Below are 14,799 nucleotides of genomic sequence, written 5' to 3'. Positions count from 1 at the left end.
AATAGTCCTCCAGGAACAAAGCCCCTTTGGACTCAAAGAAAAAAAGAAACTGTATGTTAAAAGAGTAGCGCCTTTTTATTTATTATTTTTAAATTGAGTAAGTATTATTCAATTTTTTAATGTTCAGCATAAAATGCATACAGCAGTAACATTGTCTCTTCCAAATGGTAGCTGTCTTTCACACACAGCTCATTTTAAATGCTGGTTCTTCAAATTTAAAACGCTAATTTGTATAATGTGAATTGCATCTCCGCGCTCAGTGTCAGCAAGACTACTTCATCACTTCTCACTTACTGCTCCAGAAGGAAAAGCTCTGTGAGCTAGCCTTTCTCTTATAAGTCCTGGGAGGAATCAAGGCTAGCCAACTGGAGTGTTAACACAATCTGTCAAAAATGTCCCCGCAAGCTACTAGTAGCTCATGATCGACGGGTTGCTAATTACTGTACTAAAGAATACAGAAGACTTAAAAATATTATGGACTGTTAATTAAAATGAACATTTCAAGAATGTAAAATTTTGAAAACTGAAGTATGTGAAATTGATACAGTAGCGTTCAATTGGTTTTGTTCTGTAGAGTAAACTCTATTCCTGTAAGTGGAGTATTATTGCAAAAAAATGCAAAAGTTTTGAGAAGTAAAGGACTGCATAACTTCAGAGTATAAACGTTTTGGTTAGACAGGCTTAAGAAAAGATGTAACGTTACTTTTAAGACTGTTTGCAATGAAGGAAAATCAGTAGATGTGCAGCATGAACTGGAATGAAAAGATAAATGAAATTATGAAAAAATGAATCTAAAAACATCTACAGTGCAGATGAATCTGGATTATTTTATCAAATTTTGCTTAATAAAACTCTATACTTCAAAGGAGAAAAGTACTCTTGTGGTAAAAGCTCCAAAGAACATCTCACTGTGCTACTTTGTTGTAATATGGAAGAAGAGTTTGGACAACCACTTGTGTTATGTTACGTAAGGCATTACGTTGAACAATGGCTAGCTCAGACAGGATTCATAAGTCATCTACCCGTTGAATTAACACCTATCTTATCATAAATGGAGCACTTCAAATCAATTTAAATTATTTACACTAAGTACAAGTTAAATGAATAAGAAATATCTATCTCACTACATCGTGCAAACATCGTCCTTAACTATCTAAACCACAACTACTCGTCCTTCTCTGGCATCCCATGACGTCAGTCTCCATCTGGCCTTTGATTTGCTGGCGTAGTGATGCCATTCCCAACAGCTTGTAATTGAAAAGCCAAAAGTCCAAGATGCTTCAAACACATCAGTCCAAAAATTTTATCGGCCCGTTCGCATCAGAATAAAAAGTCATTTATGATGCTGAGCGCAATGTCAGAATGGTTGATTGCTCTTGATGAAACAGTGTCTAAAAAATAGGAAGATTTTGCCATTCCGAGATAATTCACCAGCCCACTCACCAAATATGAAACTGAAATCAATGAAATAAAGTGTTTTTCTCACCTAATACAATAGCAGTATTACAGCATTTGAACCAAGGTTTAATTAGAAGCTTCCAGTTTCGTTACACAAGCTGTTTTTACAGTATGTTCTTTTTCAAGCTTCTTGTGAAAAACAGTGATCAGCTTTCAAAATGTATCAATATATTGAATGCCACACAGTGGATAACAATGTCTGTGAAATCCGTACCACAAAGTTGCGTTCAGAATTGTTTTAAGACATCAGGCTTTGAAATTCCAATTTTGAGTGCTCTCAAATACAGTCAAAAGTCGTTAATCCGGACTCGTCGGGACTTCGGCAATTCCGGATTATAGATCATCAGTTTAAATCTCGTAAGATGGCATGCAGAAATTACAAAATTAAAAATATGAAACCGTAATTTATGAAATAAAGAACAATTATGATCTAAAGGGTATCAAAATTTGCAAAAAGAAAAAGCTTAATATTTATTTGTTTACTTTATTAAACATTTCTTTCAATGTAAGTTGTTTAAGTTTTGCTTCGTTTCATAGCAAAACGTTTCATAGCGTGATAGTACTTTCTCTTTAATTCTATTAAACAGACATAATTTCTTGTTCAGTTACAAAGTTCCGCTGTTCAAGTCCTATAATTGCTGTGTCGAGAACACCGACTAATTTGTCAATCGAAATTTTTTCGTTTTCAATAACCTCTGTCACTTTCTTCGCTATCGGAAGCGAATTATAATGACGAGGAACTTGTTTTAAATCATATCAAAGACGGAGCATATCGAGATTAAATACTACATTTGGTAAGGAATTATAAGCCAAATAAAATAAAAACATCTGCGCTGAAGATAAGGATAGTGCTGACAGATCAACTTCCAATTCATTACGCGCCCGCCGCGGCGTTCCCCCCGCCGAGCAGCGTGAAATTGATAAACAGATTTCGGATTTCAAAACATACTTTCGCTTTAGATCCTTTACATATTAACAAATATATATCGGAAATTGTATTTCATATAGTCGAAAGTTTAAGCTTACTTTTATAAAATTGCTCTTACAGTCTGCAAAAAATAATAAGCCAGATCCAATTCGAAAATTAAGGAACAACGCAATCATCAACATTAACTGAAATAGATAATTTTAGCTTATACGTCCATTATACATAAAACGTGCACGCGAAAACGTATTCTGCACTTGCGCACACTCATATGCGCAGTCGTAAAAGGTCTTACGCGCATGCATAAATGCCTATGCGCATGTGTCAACGCGGCACATGTGCAGAAAGTTTTTAGTTTTGAGGTCCGGATTATAGATCATTCCGAATTATGGGTGTCCGAATTAACGACTTTTGACTGTACAGTGTTTGAACTTATTAAAATCAATGGCAGTGCTGAAATGCAAAAATATTTAGAAATAAATGAAAACATGTGTACTGAAGATATAAAATCTTTCATTCTAGTTGATGCTGTAAAGTTTAATAGAAATAGCGTGGAAAGCAGTGAGGAAGAAAAAGTAGAGCCAGACAAAATGTGTGGCATAAAAAACTATATAGGTGCTTTAACATACACCTCCCAATTTAAAAAATAATAATATCTGTGACTGTAATATCCATGTGGGAAGAATGCTTGCAGTGCACAGGCTTTCAAACAAACCTATGTAATGAATTATTTCAAGTAAATAGCTGTTGTAATTACAAAACTCTTTTCTTCATTTCACATATTTTTGCAATAATTAATTAAACGTTTTTTAGTTAAGAATTTAAATTTTTCATTAATTGAAAATTCAAATGAATATCTGTAACTATGTTATTTATTTATGTATCATTTATTTAAAGCTTGATGTAACTGAAATTCCAATTAAATTACATTTTTTTAGTATGTACCCACTGAAGAAGGACACCTCTGTTTAAGAGGCAAAATGGGGTGTCTCTTACTTGGAGGCACTACAGTACATTTATTTAAATTTAGATTATTTTTAATGTGTTTTATAAATTAAACAAGAAAAAGTGTAGAAAACATTGACATGCACAAAAACTTGAATAAACTTTTATATTCATAAACTAAACCAGGTGTGGCCGAGGCAAATGACCTTGCAGGCCACTTCAGAAAAACATTATAATCCTGTGGACCATATATATCTTTATATTACAGTTGAACCCATTACAAACATTTATTGCAGGTTTTCGTCTGTTAAGTTTGAGCACAATTTATTTTTGATAAATTTCATTAAAAAAATTTTTAAAAAACGATTCACAGGTGTAAGTTTATCCAAAAGCTTTCACAACTTTTTGTGCCAGATCTCTCAAATAGGAAAATTTTTCTTTTGGGATGTAAGTGTTATAAAAATCTATTTTTGGTTCTGATGTTTCAAAAATGTGGTTTAATTCGTTATTGCATTGTAAGTCAATCAGTTCCATTTGGAGATATTCTGGGGCTGACTCAACATCGACATGAAAGGGAGATGAATGTATTTCAAATGATTTTTTGTATTTGTCTAAATTAGCGAAACGACTCTCAAAGTAGCTGCAAGTTTGCTTATTTCTTTAGTGCATTAAATGTAACTGATACATTTTGAATTTTTTAATTCTTTCATTATAGAAAGTGTTGAACATTATTATTTTTCAATTAAAACTCAAATAACAATAATTTCTTCTGAAATGCTTTGATGTGATTAAATGCATCGATTATTAAAATATCTTTTCCTTGTAATGATATATTTAATTGATTGTGTTTTTCGATGATATCTATTAAAAAGTTTAAATCCAATAACCATTCATAATTTCTTAATTCTGGTACTGGTCTTTGCTTGTCATTTATAAAATTCAATTTCTTGACGTAATTCATAAAATCTCTGTAAACAACTTCTTCTGCTTAACCATCTGACATGACTGAAGTATACAACATCACCATATTCACAATCTAATTTTTTTAGGAACTCCTTAAATTGTCAATGCGAAAGTGCATATGATCGAATGTAATTAACTGTTTTTGTGACATGCTATGCTTGCATAGCATGATTCATCAGTAATACTTGAGCACATAGATTTTGTTGATGAATTATAAATAAATCATCTCTTTTGCAGCATAATCTTTTGTTGTTTGATTCTATTTTATCAATCAGTAATTTTATAGCACTTTTTCTTTATCGATCATAGCAGATGCCCCATCAATTGATGTTCCAGAAAGAATTTCCAAACACAAGTTGTTTTCATATAAACAGTTTTCAACAGCATGGAAAAACCTGAAATGATTCATTTACTCCATGATTGAATACTATAAGTTGAGCTGTGTCTGAAATGCATGTACTTTTGTCAAATGCTAAGGAAAAATATTTGAAATCTCAAATTTGATCGTTCAGTTTTAGGATAATTTCATTTGAAATGTCATTAATTCGATGACACACTGTTTGCCAAGATAGACTTAAGTTTGAAAATAGTTTACTTTTATCAGCCAAATTATCTTTTACAACAACATTCAAACTTTCTTTCACAAATTCTCCATCTGAAAATGAGTTTTTTTAAATTCTCTCCACAATCAGAAAGGAAACGGAATAGCTTGACTTAATAATATTGGATGGCTGCTGTAATGCTAAACCAAACATTGTTTGTCAAGTCTTCAATTGTGATCTAAATTCTCTGAGCTTCAAGTGTTTCACTTCTTTATCAAGTTTCAAATAATTGTTATGTTTTGGTTTGTAATGCCTTTTAACTTTGTATTCCTTCAATATACAGATGGTCTTTCAGCAAATTAAACTCATTAATTTTGTGTTTAGAATGACAAAAAAGTAGTCTTTTTCTTCCCATTCCTCGCTATATCCTCTGTTTTCATCTACTATCCTTCTTTTCTTTGCACTCATACTAAAGATAATATTGAAATAAAAATGTTTAATAAATAAAATAAATTTAAAGTGAAAGAATGTTCATAAAAATTCATCCAGTAATTTTTTACAAAAATTCCGGCCATCGGAAAAATTTTTCCATTTTATTATACAAATGGGTTAGAACTAAAAGTTAGGAAGAAGTGAAAAATCTAAAGGACTACATGTTCCATTTCAAGCCTCTGATTTTATGCTTTTAAATAAAAGAATGTTTCACAAAAATTTGGCATATAATTTTTTACAAAAAATGCCGGCCATTGGAAAAATTTCACTGTTTTATAATACAAGTGGGTTAGGACTAAATGTGAGAAGGAAATACATATTTTTTTAATTTTTAAATGAGCTTCATTTTTACTTTAATGGAATTTATAATACCTGACTGTTTTTGTTGAAAATATATAAAAATTTTAGCTCTAGCAATAAGCAGTGTGATAAAGTTGCAAGAATCAAGCGTTATGCTGCGGAGGGTCGCTGCAATGCAATACTGCCCACTTCTAAACATGTATAAAAACAAAAGCAACATGATAAAATTAAAACTATTAAAACTGTTATGGGATTTATGTGATACAAAACACTACTTTAGAAACAAAAATATTGCACAAAATAATTGTATTTTGTAAAGTTTTAAAGAATCTTGCTAGCCGCAGGTTAACCACCTCTGAACTAAACACTTAATAGCTAAATATAAAGCTAAATACTTAATAATAGTTAAATAAAGAGCTGACTGTATTTCCCCCTGAAGCTATGAAATCGTTCCTAAAAATAAATCCCCTCCTCCAGGTTGAGAACCCCTGTGCTAGAATATTATCAGACATCTAAATTCATTCCAGCAGCTAATCATAGATTCCACACTTTTAAGAAGCTGTGAAAAATGCACAAACACAAGAGCTTTTCAAATTTTTTAGTTATATATCAATTTATCTTTCATAAAATAAGAAAATGTTTTATTTTAAAATTAAGGGAATGTATATTCTTGTATTTTTCTACATTATTATTTTCTTCTTCAAAAATGTACTCTAATATCTGTTTTACCTTCTAAATTTCTCTTATTTTTCATGTATAGGCTACTCATTCAACAAGTCTTCAGCTTTGTAAACTCTGCAAGAATTCATACAAAACTGTGAAATCCTTAATTGCACATATACGAAGGTATCATAATAATCCTGGTGGGAAAAGGTACATCAAATCACTTTCTTCCAAGCAAAGCAAAGAATCATTGATTAACTGTAATATTTGCCAAAAGAAATTTAAATCAACCTATACTTTTGAAAATCATAATATGAGTCATCATAATGTGTACTTGCCTTCTCCTCCACTAGCAAATATGCAGAATGATATTCTTAAAAATGTATCAGAAGGTGAAGTGAGTGAGTTGCATCTGGACAAGTTATGTTCTGCAGAAGCCAGTTCTGTATTGGAACAATCAGCTCAAGTATCAACAGTATCTGTGTTGGAACAATCATCTCAGATACCTGCAACTTCTGTATTAGAACAGCCAGCTCAGATATCAACAGAAACTTTGGCTGACATTGTGTTAGATAACTTTCTCAAAGAAGCGCAGTGTGAAACTGATGTGCTTTGTGAAAATGCATTTGAAACAGCAGAACAGTTAAGTGATGCTGCTACTCTACTAAATGGGTTTCAGAGAAAATCAATGGCTGAAAAGCTTCCTATTTCGGACGAGTCTTATGAATTTTGTTCTTCTGAAGCATCTATTTTGGCTGAATGTGAGAAAACGCTCAATTTAAACATTTTAAATGAATGTTTACGTAAATCTAACTTTTCTGGTGATTGCCTCACTGAAGTTTGTAGCCAGAAATCTAATTTAGTTAGTACCTCAGCATTGTCCATGAATTGCTCCGAGCAATATATTCTTTCTCCAGACTTTCCTGACTCGGTACTGCAAAGTGCTGAAGTTGAACAACTTCATGAAAGGGTTTCTGAAGATGTATCTGATAAAACTTGCACTACAGAATCGAAATCAGCTGAGATAAAACTGTTTGAAAAATGCCGCCGAGCACCAGCATATGTTTGCTGTGTTTGTTCTGCCATTTATATTTGCCCTGCCACTTTAAAAGTGCATCTGAAAGAACATGTTAACACTAACACACTCCTTGAACAACCAGAAGATTTTGAACCAGAGAAAATTGCTCAAAATGACTTTGATAATGTATGCAAGATCTTGCAAGGTAAGTAAGCATTGGAAAAAAAATTAGATAAATAATTTAGAAAAAATATAAAAATTAAAAATAAGGAAAGAAAATGATAACTTATATTTTATTATTTTGTGGTCTTATTTTTGCCTTAATTTAATTTACAAGTATATAATTTTTTATGCATACCAAAATCATTTCACAGATTGCACACTATATGTTGTTAAAAATTATATGTATTTATTGTTAGACAATTATTCAGTACTTTGTCTTTAACAGGGTGCCAGTCTTAAATTGTGACAAATGTGGTAACCTGTTTATTTCATGTCTAAAGTAGCTATATAATGATGTCACTATGAATAATTAGGAAGAGTGAACATCAATCCAACAGTTTTAATACTGATATTTGCCATTACTTTTATACTAGGCACTGATTTGAATTTCACTTTAAAGAAAGAATCAGTTTTACATGATTAGATATGCAAAACAGTGAAATAAACATCAGCATAACACACCGCACCATTATTTCAATCTCTAATTAATTGCATGCATATGGCAACAGTTGCATGAGAAAACACATATATTTTTGGCAGTGTTATAATAACCCTGTGTAATCTGTAATGCAGGTAAAATCCAATTTTTACTTTTTTATTTTCAGAATTAATTAAATAATCATTCTTTCTATGAAAATGTACATTTCATTAGCATTGTCATTTCTATCTCTGTTTAGACTTTGCACCAACATTTACTTCTGGTTCCAAATAGTGCCCAATTAACTGAAACATGCCAATTAGTCTAATGAATTTGTTGTTGTTGTTTTTAGTTTATAACTTTATTTTAAAGCATGTTATCATCTTTTTCATTTCTTAAAATTATTGTTGTGTAAATTCATTTTTAATATTATTTTGTTTAAATTTACCATTTAGCATATCTATGTTCTTTGTTCACACACACAAAAAAAAAACGTGCAGTGTTATTTAGAATAGTGTGGAAAACTGAAATTGATTTTACACTACTATAAATTTTTGTTTTTATTATATGGCTCTTATTGAGTACAGTTAACAGTAAAAAAAATAAGGTATTGAAAGTTTTAGAAATATAAGAATTATAAACCTTTAAAAAAAACTAAAACCATGCAGTTTTCAAGTTTTTTTTTTTTTTTTTTTTTTTTTTTTTTTTTTTTTAAAAGCCCAAAATGGGCTATTTGTCTCAAAATGGGATTTTGCGTCAGTTCGCTATAAACAGTGAAACACTTTTCAAATTGTTGCCACCTGATGTTACTTTCCTGTATTATTAGTCCAAAGGGGCTTTGTCCCTGAGAGACTATTGTTTTCGTATTGCGTTGAAATACTATAAATGGCTGTATCACTTTTCAAAATGCTGCCACCAAATATTATCGCCTTGTATTATATTTGAAAAAATTAAATAATGAAGAATCTGCATAAATGTATATATGTTTCTCGCATTGTGATAAAACAATGATACCTAGAGCCATCCAATTTTAAATGACGTAATCCTACTGTGAATATGTGTATCTGAAAACCCAAATTTGGAATTTGTTTTATTACTGATTTCATATTTTGTAAAACTTTAACAAAATTTTGATTAACAAACTCAAAGATTTCAAAGCGAGAAATGGCAACAACAACATTTAAAAAAACACCCCTTTAGATGTAATTTAAAATCTGAAACCTTTCAGGTTTTTTTTTTTTTTTTTTTTTTTTTAATGAAATTAAAGAATGAAGAATCTGCATGTACGCATTTATGTTCCTTGTATGGGAAAAAATGACTCTACCTTAATTTTGTATAACATAAGTCTTACACCCGAGCATATGTACTTGGAAGCCTGAAAGTTGAATTTTGAAATTTATTTCATATTTTGTAAAACATTTATGAATTTCTCATTAACAAGCTTAACTATTAGTAAGTGAGCAGCAGCAACACTTCAAAATAAAATATTTTTATCTCTGCATAAGACTGTTGCCATTTGGAAAATGTGTAAAATATTTACCATTCAGTTTTAATTAACAAACTTGACTCTATGAAAGCAATGTGTGGCCAAAATAAAATACTTTTATCTTCACATGCAGCATGTTGCCATTCAGTAAAGCCCAAAGTACTTTCAGATTTAATATGGAAAGTTAGTGAGTAATTAACCTGGTAATTTAAAAGCTACAAACTGCTTGATATTTTTTCATTTTTCAATGTGATTGATTTAAATATATATGTATTAAAATCATGAGATTGTCTAATAAGAAATAATGCTAGTGGACTCATTAAAATCATTATATACTTTTTCTTTTTGTGATAGTTAATGTCAATGACTGGCCAAGTGAGAAAGAAATAATATAGCTAATATAAAAATATGTATGACAATCTCTAACACTCTTATTAGAAATTCTAAAGATATGCTGTTCTTAAATATTTGGTGATTTTGCTGTTAAGTTAAATTTTATATGGCATAAATGGCAAAGAACATGATACTTGATAACTAAAATTAACATGTAAAAAGTTAATAATAAAAAGACAAAAAAAAAATTGTTTGTTAACCATCTTACTAAGAAAACATTATTGCTATGGTAAACTGCAAAAAGACTGAAAAAGATACAAAAATGTGTGCCAATGCTAACATGCATCGGAAATTCTAAACATTTGCTGCTATGCAGCTTTTTAAATTTTGTTGTTGAAGTGTATGTGGCTTTAGTACAAAGAAAATGGTGCTTTAAAGCACATTGATCAGCCCAAAAGCATCACTTTAGCAACCATTCCCTTCTTTCATATTATGACTCTTAGTACTTCATGACTTCCATGTTGCTCATTTTGTATACTGTCATTTTGCCATTTATATGTGCTTTCACCTAGAGCTGCTCCTAGATTATTGGCTGCCCATGTACTTTCCTAAGATTGCCGCCCCCAAATTTTAAAAAAATGCTCAATGCTTAACAAAATTTTTATTTTATGCTCACTAAGTACTTACGTTTGACAAATTTTATAAAAAGTACTTACAATGAAGTTAATGAATTTAAAATATTTAGGCATGGTATCACAATATTTCAGCCGCTTCTGATTTTGGTCGCCCACGTACTTTTATGTGCTGCACACCCTCTAGGAACGGCCCTGCTTTCACCAGAGGTGCACAAAAACAGTTCAAACACCAAGCAGTTCTGAAATGCTGCCATCCTTGGTCCAATAGCCAATATTCAGTCTTTTTTGCAAGCCTGAGAAGTTACACTGTTTATTCATATGACTCAAAAAGGGTATCACCCCTTTGTTTGACTGTTTACTGTGAAATGTGCCAACAACAGTAGATATGGTGGGGATCAAATTATAAAGTGGTGCAAGGTATTTTAGTTGCAGTAGAGCCATTTACTGCAGAGCAGTGTGCTTTTTGCATAGGAACATTTTACCAAAATAATAATTCTGCATTTAAAGCATGATGTCTGTATCTAGAGCATTACCAGTTGCAAGAAATTAGCTTATCACCTGGCCCTAATGTTATTAGAAAATGGTTCAGAATGTTTGAAGCTACTGGTTCGATAGTGAAAATACACTGATCTGTAGGATCACGATCCGTAAGAAATATTGCAAACATCGAAAGTGTATGACATTCAGAAATAATTTGTATTATCTCTATACAACGAAGTCAGACAACCAATGTTAAAAGATCATTTTAAATAACATTTTGACCAAAGACTTGTGCCCACCAGTAGCTAAGTAGTAAAGTTGCTGAACAGTGGTAGTTTGGTTAGGGTTAATATCCCTGTGATGAATGGGCTGGCAGCATAGCCATTTTCACAATGTGTATATAAGCCAGTTTCTTCCAGAAAGCCCTCCATAAAGGCATCCCTCCCCTTAGGCAGATAGCCCTCATGTGCTTTGTGGTAACTGACTAAAACCAAAGTAAACCAAAAGTTTACATCTCCATACCTATAAAATACAGGTGGTGCAAGAATTAAAAGCAACAGATTACATTGCATGGCTTGGTTTTGGCAAATGAGATCATGAATGGCTTAACGATTTAGATAACATTTTATTTAGTAATAGCCCCAAGGTAATTGTATGGACTGCTATGTCTTGTAATGGCATCATCAGATCATTTTTTTATTATTAAATTGAAAGAACACTTGCCCAGCAATATTGTGCAATGTTGCAAGATTTTCTTGCACCATCTCAAGGCTTTAATTTGGAAATTTGGTTTCAACAAGATGATGCCATGTGCTACACATCAAATCAGGTTGTCAAAGCTGTCCAATTATTTCCCAAGTGATTTTAAGAAGAGGAAATATTAGCTGTCCTTCTAGGAGCCCCAGTTTATTGCTTCTTGATTATTTCTTGTGGAATTAACTTAAAAGTAAGATCTACAAGAATAATCCAGCTGATACAAATCAATTAAAGGCAAATATCAAGGCACAAATAAAATTGATCTTGAGGAAAATGTGTGGACATGTTATCAATAATCTTCATTCTTGATATAAAGAGTGCATACAATGCAGTGAACATGAATCGCAGAAATTTTAAGTTTTTTATGATATGATTAAGTTTTTTATGAAGTTTATAATACATTTATCAAATATGCTTCTGGCACATGCACTATGCCATTGGTTACTGACTGCTGTTGTTAGTCATAGGAATTTGTCACATTGACTTGAAAATGTATATAAGAGTAAAGTAATTTAATTTTTATTTTGGAAATTTATCCAATGCAAAAACTTTCTGCTTGATTTTATTTACTGAAATGGATGAAGAAGGTACAAACAGTAGTGTTAACAGTGTGCAATAATAAAGTGATCTAGTGAGCATTTGACCCCAAAAAGGACTATTTATCCTGAAACATAATTTTGCATTATTTCACCATTTATTCTAGTCCATTGCCATTCGGCGAAATGTAAGATATTTATCAAATTTAACATATCTGTTGTTAATTAACAAACTGAGCTATTTAAAAGCAATAGATGCAGTTATTAAGAATATTTTTTTTATTTTTAATCTGATTGATTTGAATAAAAATGCATTTAATTCATGATATATCTAATCTGAAACATTAAATATTCATATAGCATTATACATTTTAGGCACCCACTAAAACCTGAAAAATAAATCAAACTAAGAAATATTTGAATTAAAAGTAAAAATTAGTATTAAATCTAAAATAGTATTTTAAGGCATTAACTAACTTTTAAGAAACTATGCTGAGAAAAAGATCTGTTTTTAATCAGATAGTGAGTTATGTCAGTTTATCAGTAAGTATCAGTTTCAAATTCATTTTTTGCAAATGAAAAGAATAGTAATATGTAAGGAAGTTTTAAATATTTTTATTATATGTCTTGTACTAAGTTCAAATAAAAATTTGTAATTAATTTAAAATGTGCATAAAATAATTCAATGCCTACTCGCTTTAATATTCACATAGTTGAAATATATATTAATTACTTGCATTGGTTTGATGATTTTTCTTTCAGTTTTATTTTCAATGATTATTGATAGATTTCCTTCCAGTTATTTAAATATCTTTAATTTATTATTATTAATTTTCTGTATTGAACCAAAAAGAAATTTATAAATTAAATGCTACAGAATATAAACATCAGTATTTTTTTTTCAAACATTTAAAAGTAATAGATTTGTATACAGTATTTAGATGGTAGTATGTAACTGTTTTAGACAGGTTCATAATCAAAAGACTGAGTGTATAATATGAAAGATTGAAGAATTTTACACTATTATGTATTAAATAATTTAATGATGTGAAAATATTTGTCATTTGAATTATACAAAAATAGTATTCATAAAATTGGAAAATGATATGTATGTATAATGTTGGCATATTTTATAGAAGTATCTTTTCTTTTTTTCTTTTCTTTTCTTTTTTTTTTTTTTTTTTTTTTTTTTTTCCCTTTATAGATCCCATAGACTCATGTTCTTCTGATGAAAAAGAACTTGAAAAACTTTACACTTCCTCTTTGGACATGATGTGGTACTTGCCAGCAGTTAGTGTTGTTCTTGAAAGTGATCCAGCTTTATTGGATTGCAATCTAGATGATATATTTTGCTTAAATGATAGATCTGATGAAACTATGTAATAAAATATATTTTTTCAAAAATAATTTAATATTTTACTGTTATTTTTAGAACAAATTTTTCATAATTGAAAAATCATAATGCACTGCATTATAGAATTTCAAGTGCTAAGTTCTAATATGATAATGTGAAAATAAAAAATTTCATAAAGAAATTCTGATATGAAAAATTTGGTACTTTGCACTCACCTCTGAAAAGTTGGCCCACTAAGAATTGCATAGAACAACAACCAATAGCAAAATTAAAAACAGAAGAAACATCCATAATAAAACTTTTTTCCTCTCTCTGTTCTCCATATGTACGCAACGATCTGTTTTAGCTGGAAAAAACATCAGTTGATATTTCATATGCTGTTTTTTTCTCCGTGTAATCTATTTTTCACTTTAAAAAAAATCTGCCACCAGCACACTAATTTTGACATATAAAGTTTGATTTTTTATGACGTACAACTTCATGGAATGCAAATTTTTGCATTCTCTACTGTTGAGCAGAATCAGGGCCGGATTTACGTAAAAGCTACACAAGCTATAGCTTAGGCCCTCACTTTCTTGGGGGGAAGATGGCCAAAAAATTAAAATATAGTATAAATAGTATTAAAATATATTATAACAGTTTAATAAAGGGCCCCATACCTCAAATACTCGTAGCTTAGAGCCTTATCAAGTCTAAATATGACACAGTAGCAAAATAAATATTTCTGGGAAGAAATGCAATGCTTTCTTTTTCATGGCTAAATCCACAGCCCCACTATGATTCTTTCCAAGGAAAAAAAGTGCATAAAAAATAAACAGTAATGACCGGCGCTCGTCTGCTGTGCGTGCGCAGACGTGGATTGAAACATAACTACATTTGGGTTGCTTATTTTGACAACAGCGCGTGTACTCATGAATATTTTTCAGAGAGTGCTGATAAGAGATAACAAGAGATAATATATCTATATTTACCAATTTAAATTTTTCTTAATTTAAAAATTTAGTAAGGAATGTCAGCCAGATGTAGTGGTGATGATTCATTAAGATATACACTGAAGAAACATTACATTATGACCATCTGTTCAATGTGAAGTAAAACCATCTATCGCCATCAAAACCTCCTGCACCAAACGAGACACGAAGTCGACAAAGTGCTGATAGATAGTCAGGTATCTAGTACCAGGTAGTCATCAACTGGTTCTGCAATGCCCGCACATTGAGAGGTGGTAGCGTGGCAGCAAGAATTCGTTTTTCCAGGTTGAACTACAATTGTT

General features: G+C 30.8%; 1 protein-coding gene across 1 annotated transcript in view; it reads left to right on the top strand.

Moving 5' to 3' along the window:
• Nucleotides 1–13,579, top strand: part of LOC118191789 (uncharacterized) — a 49,012-nt gene extending 35,433 nt beyond the window's left edge. Inside the window, exons 9-10 of the mRNA XM_035362635.2 lie at nt 6,386–7,511; nt 13,377–13,579. Of these exons, the coding sequence (XP_035218526.1) occupies nt 6,386–7,511; nt 13,377–13,555 (1,305 nt within the window). The 3' untranslated portion in view covers nt 13,556–13,579. The remainder of the gene's footprint in view (nt 1–6,385; nt 7,512–13,376) is intronic.
• Nucleotides 13,580–14,799: the final 1,220 nt, after the last annotated feature.

Source organism: Stegodyphus dumicola, chromosome 8 (genome assembly GCF_044657685.1).
Source record: "Stegodyphus dumicola isolate Sdum_Otavi_A_Nest chromosome 8, ASM4465768v1".
Lineage (NCBI taxonomy): Eukaryota > Metazoa > Arthropoda > Arachnida > Araneae > Eresidae > Stegodyphus > Stegodyphus dumicola.
The sequence above is the reverse complement of the archived record's forward strand: the minus strand, read 5'-3'. Positions and strand labels throughout refer to the sequence as shown.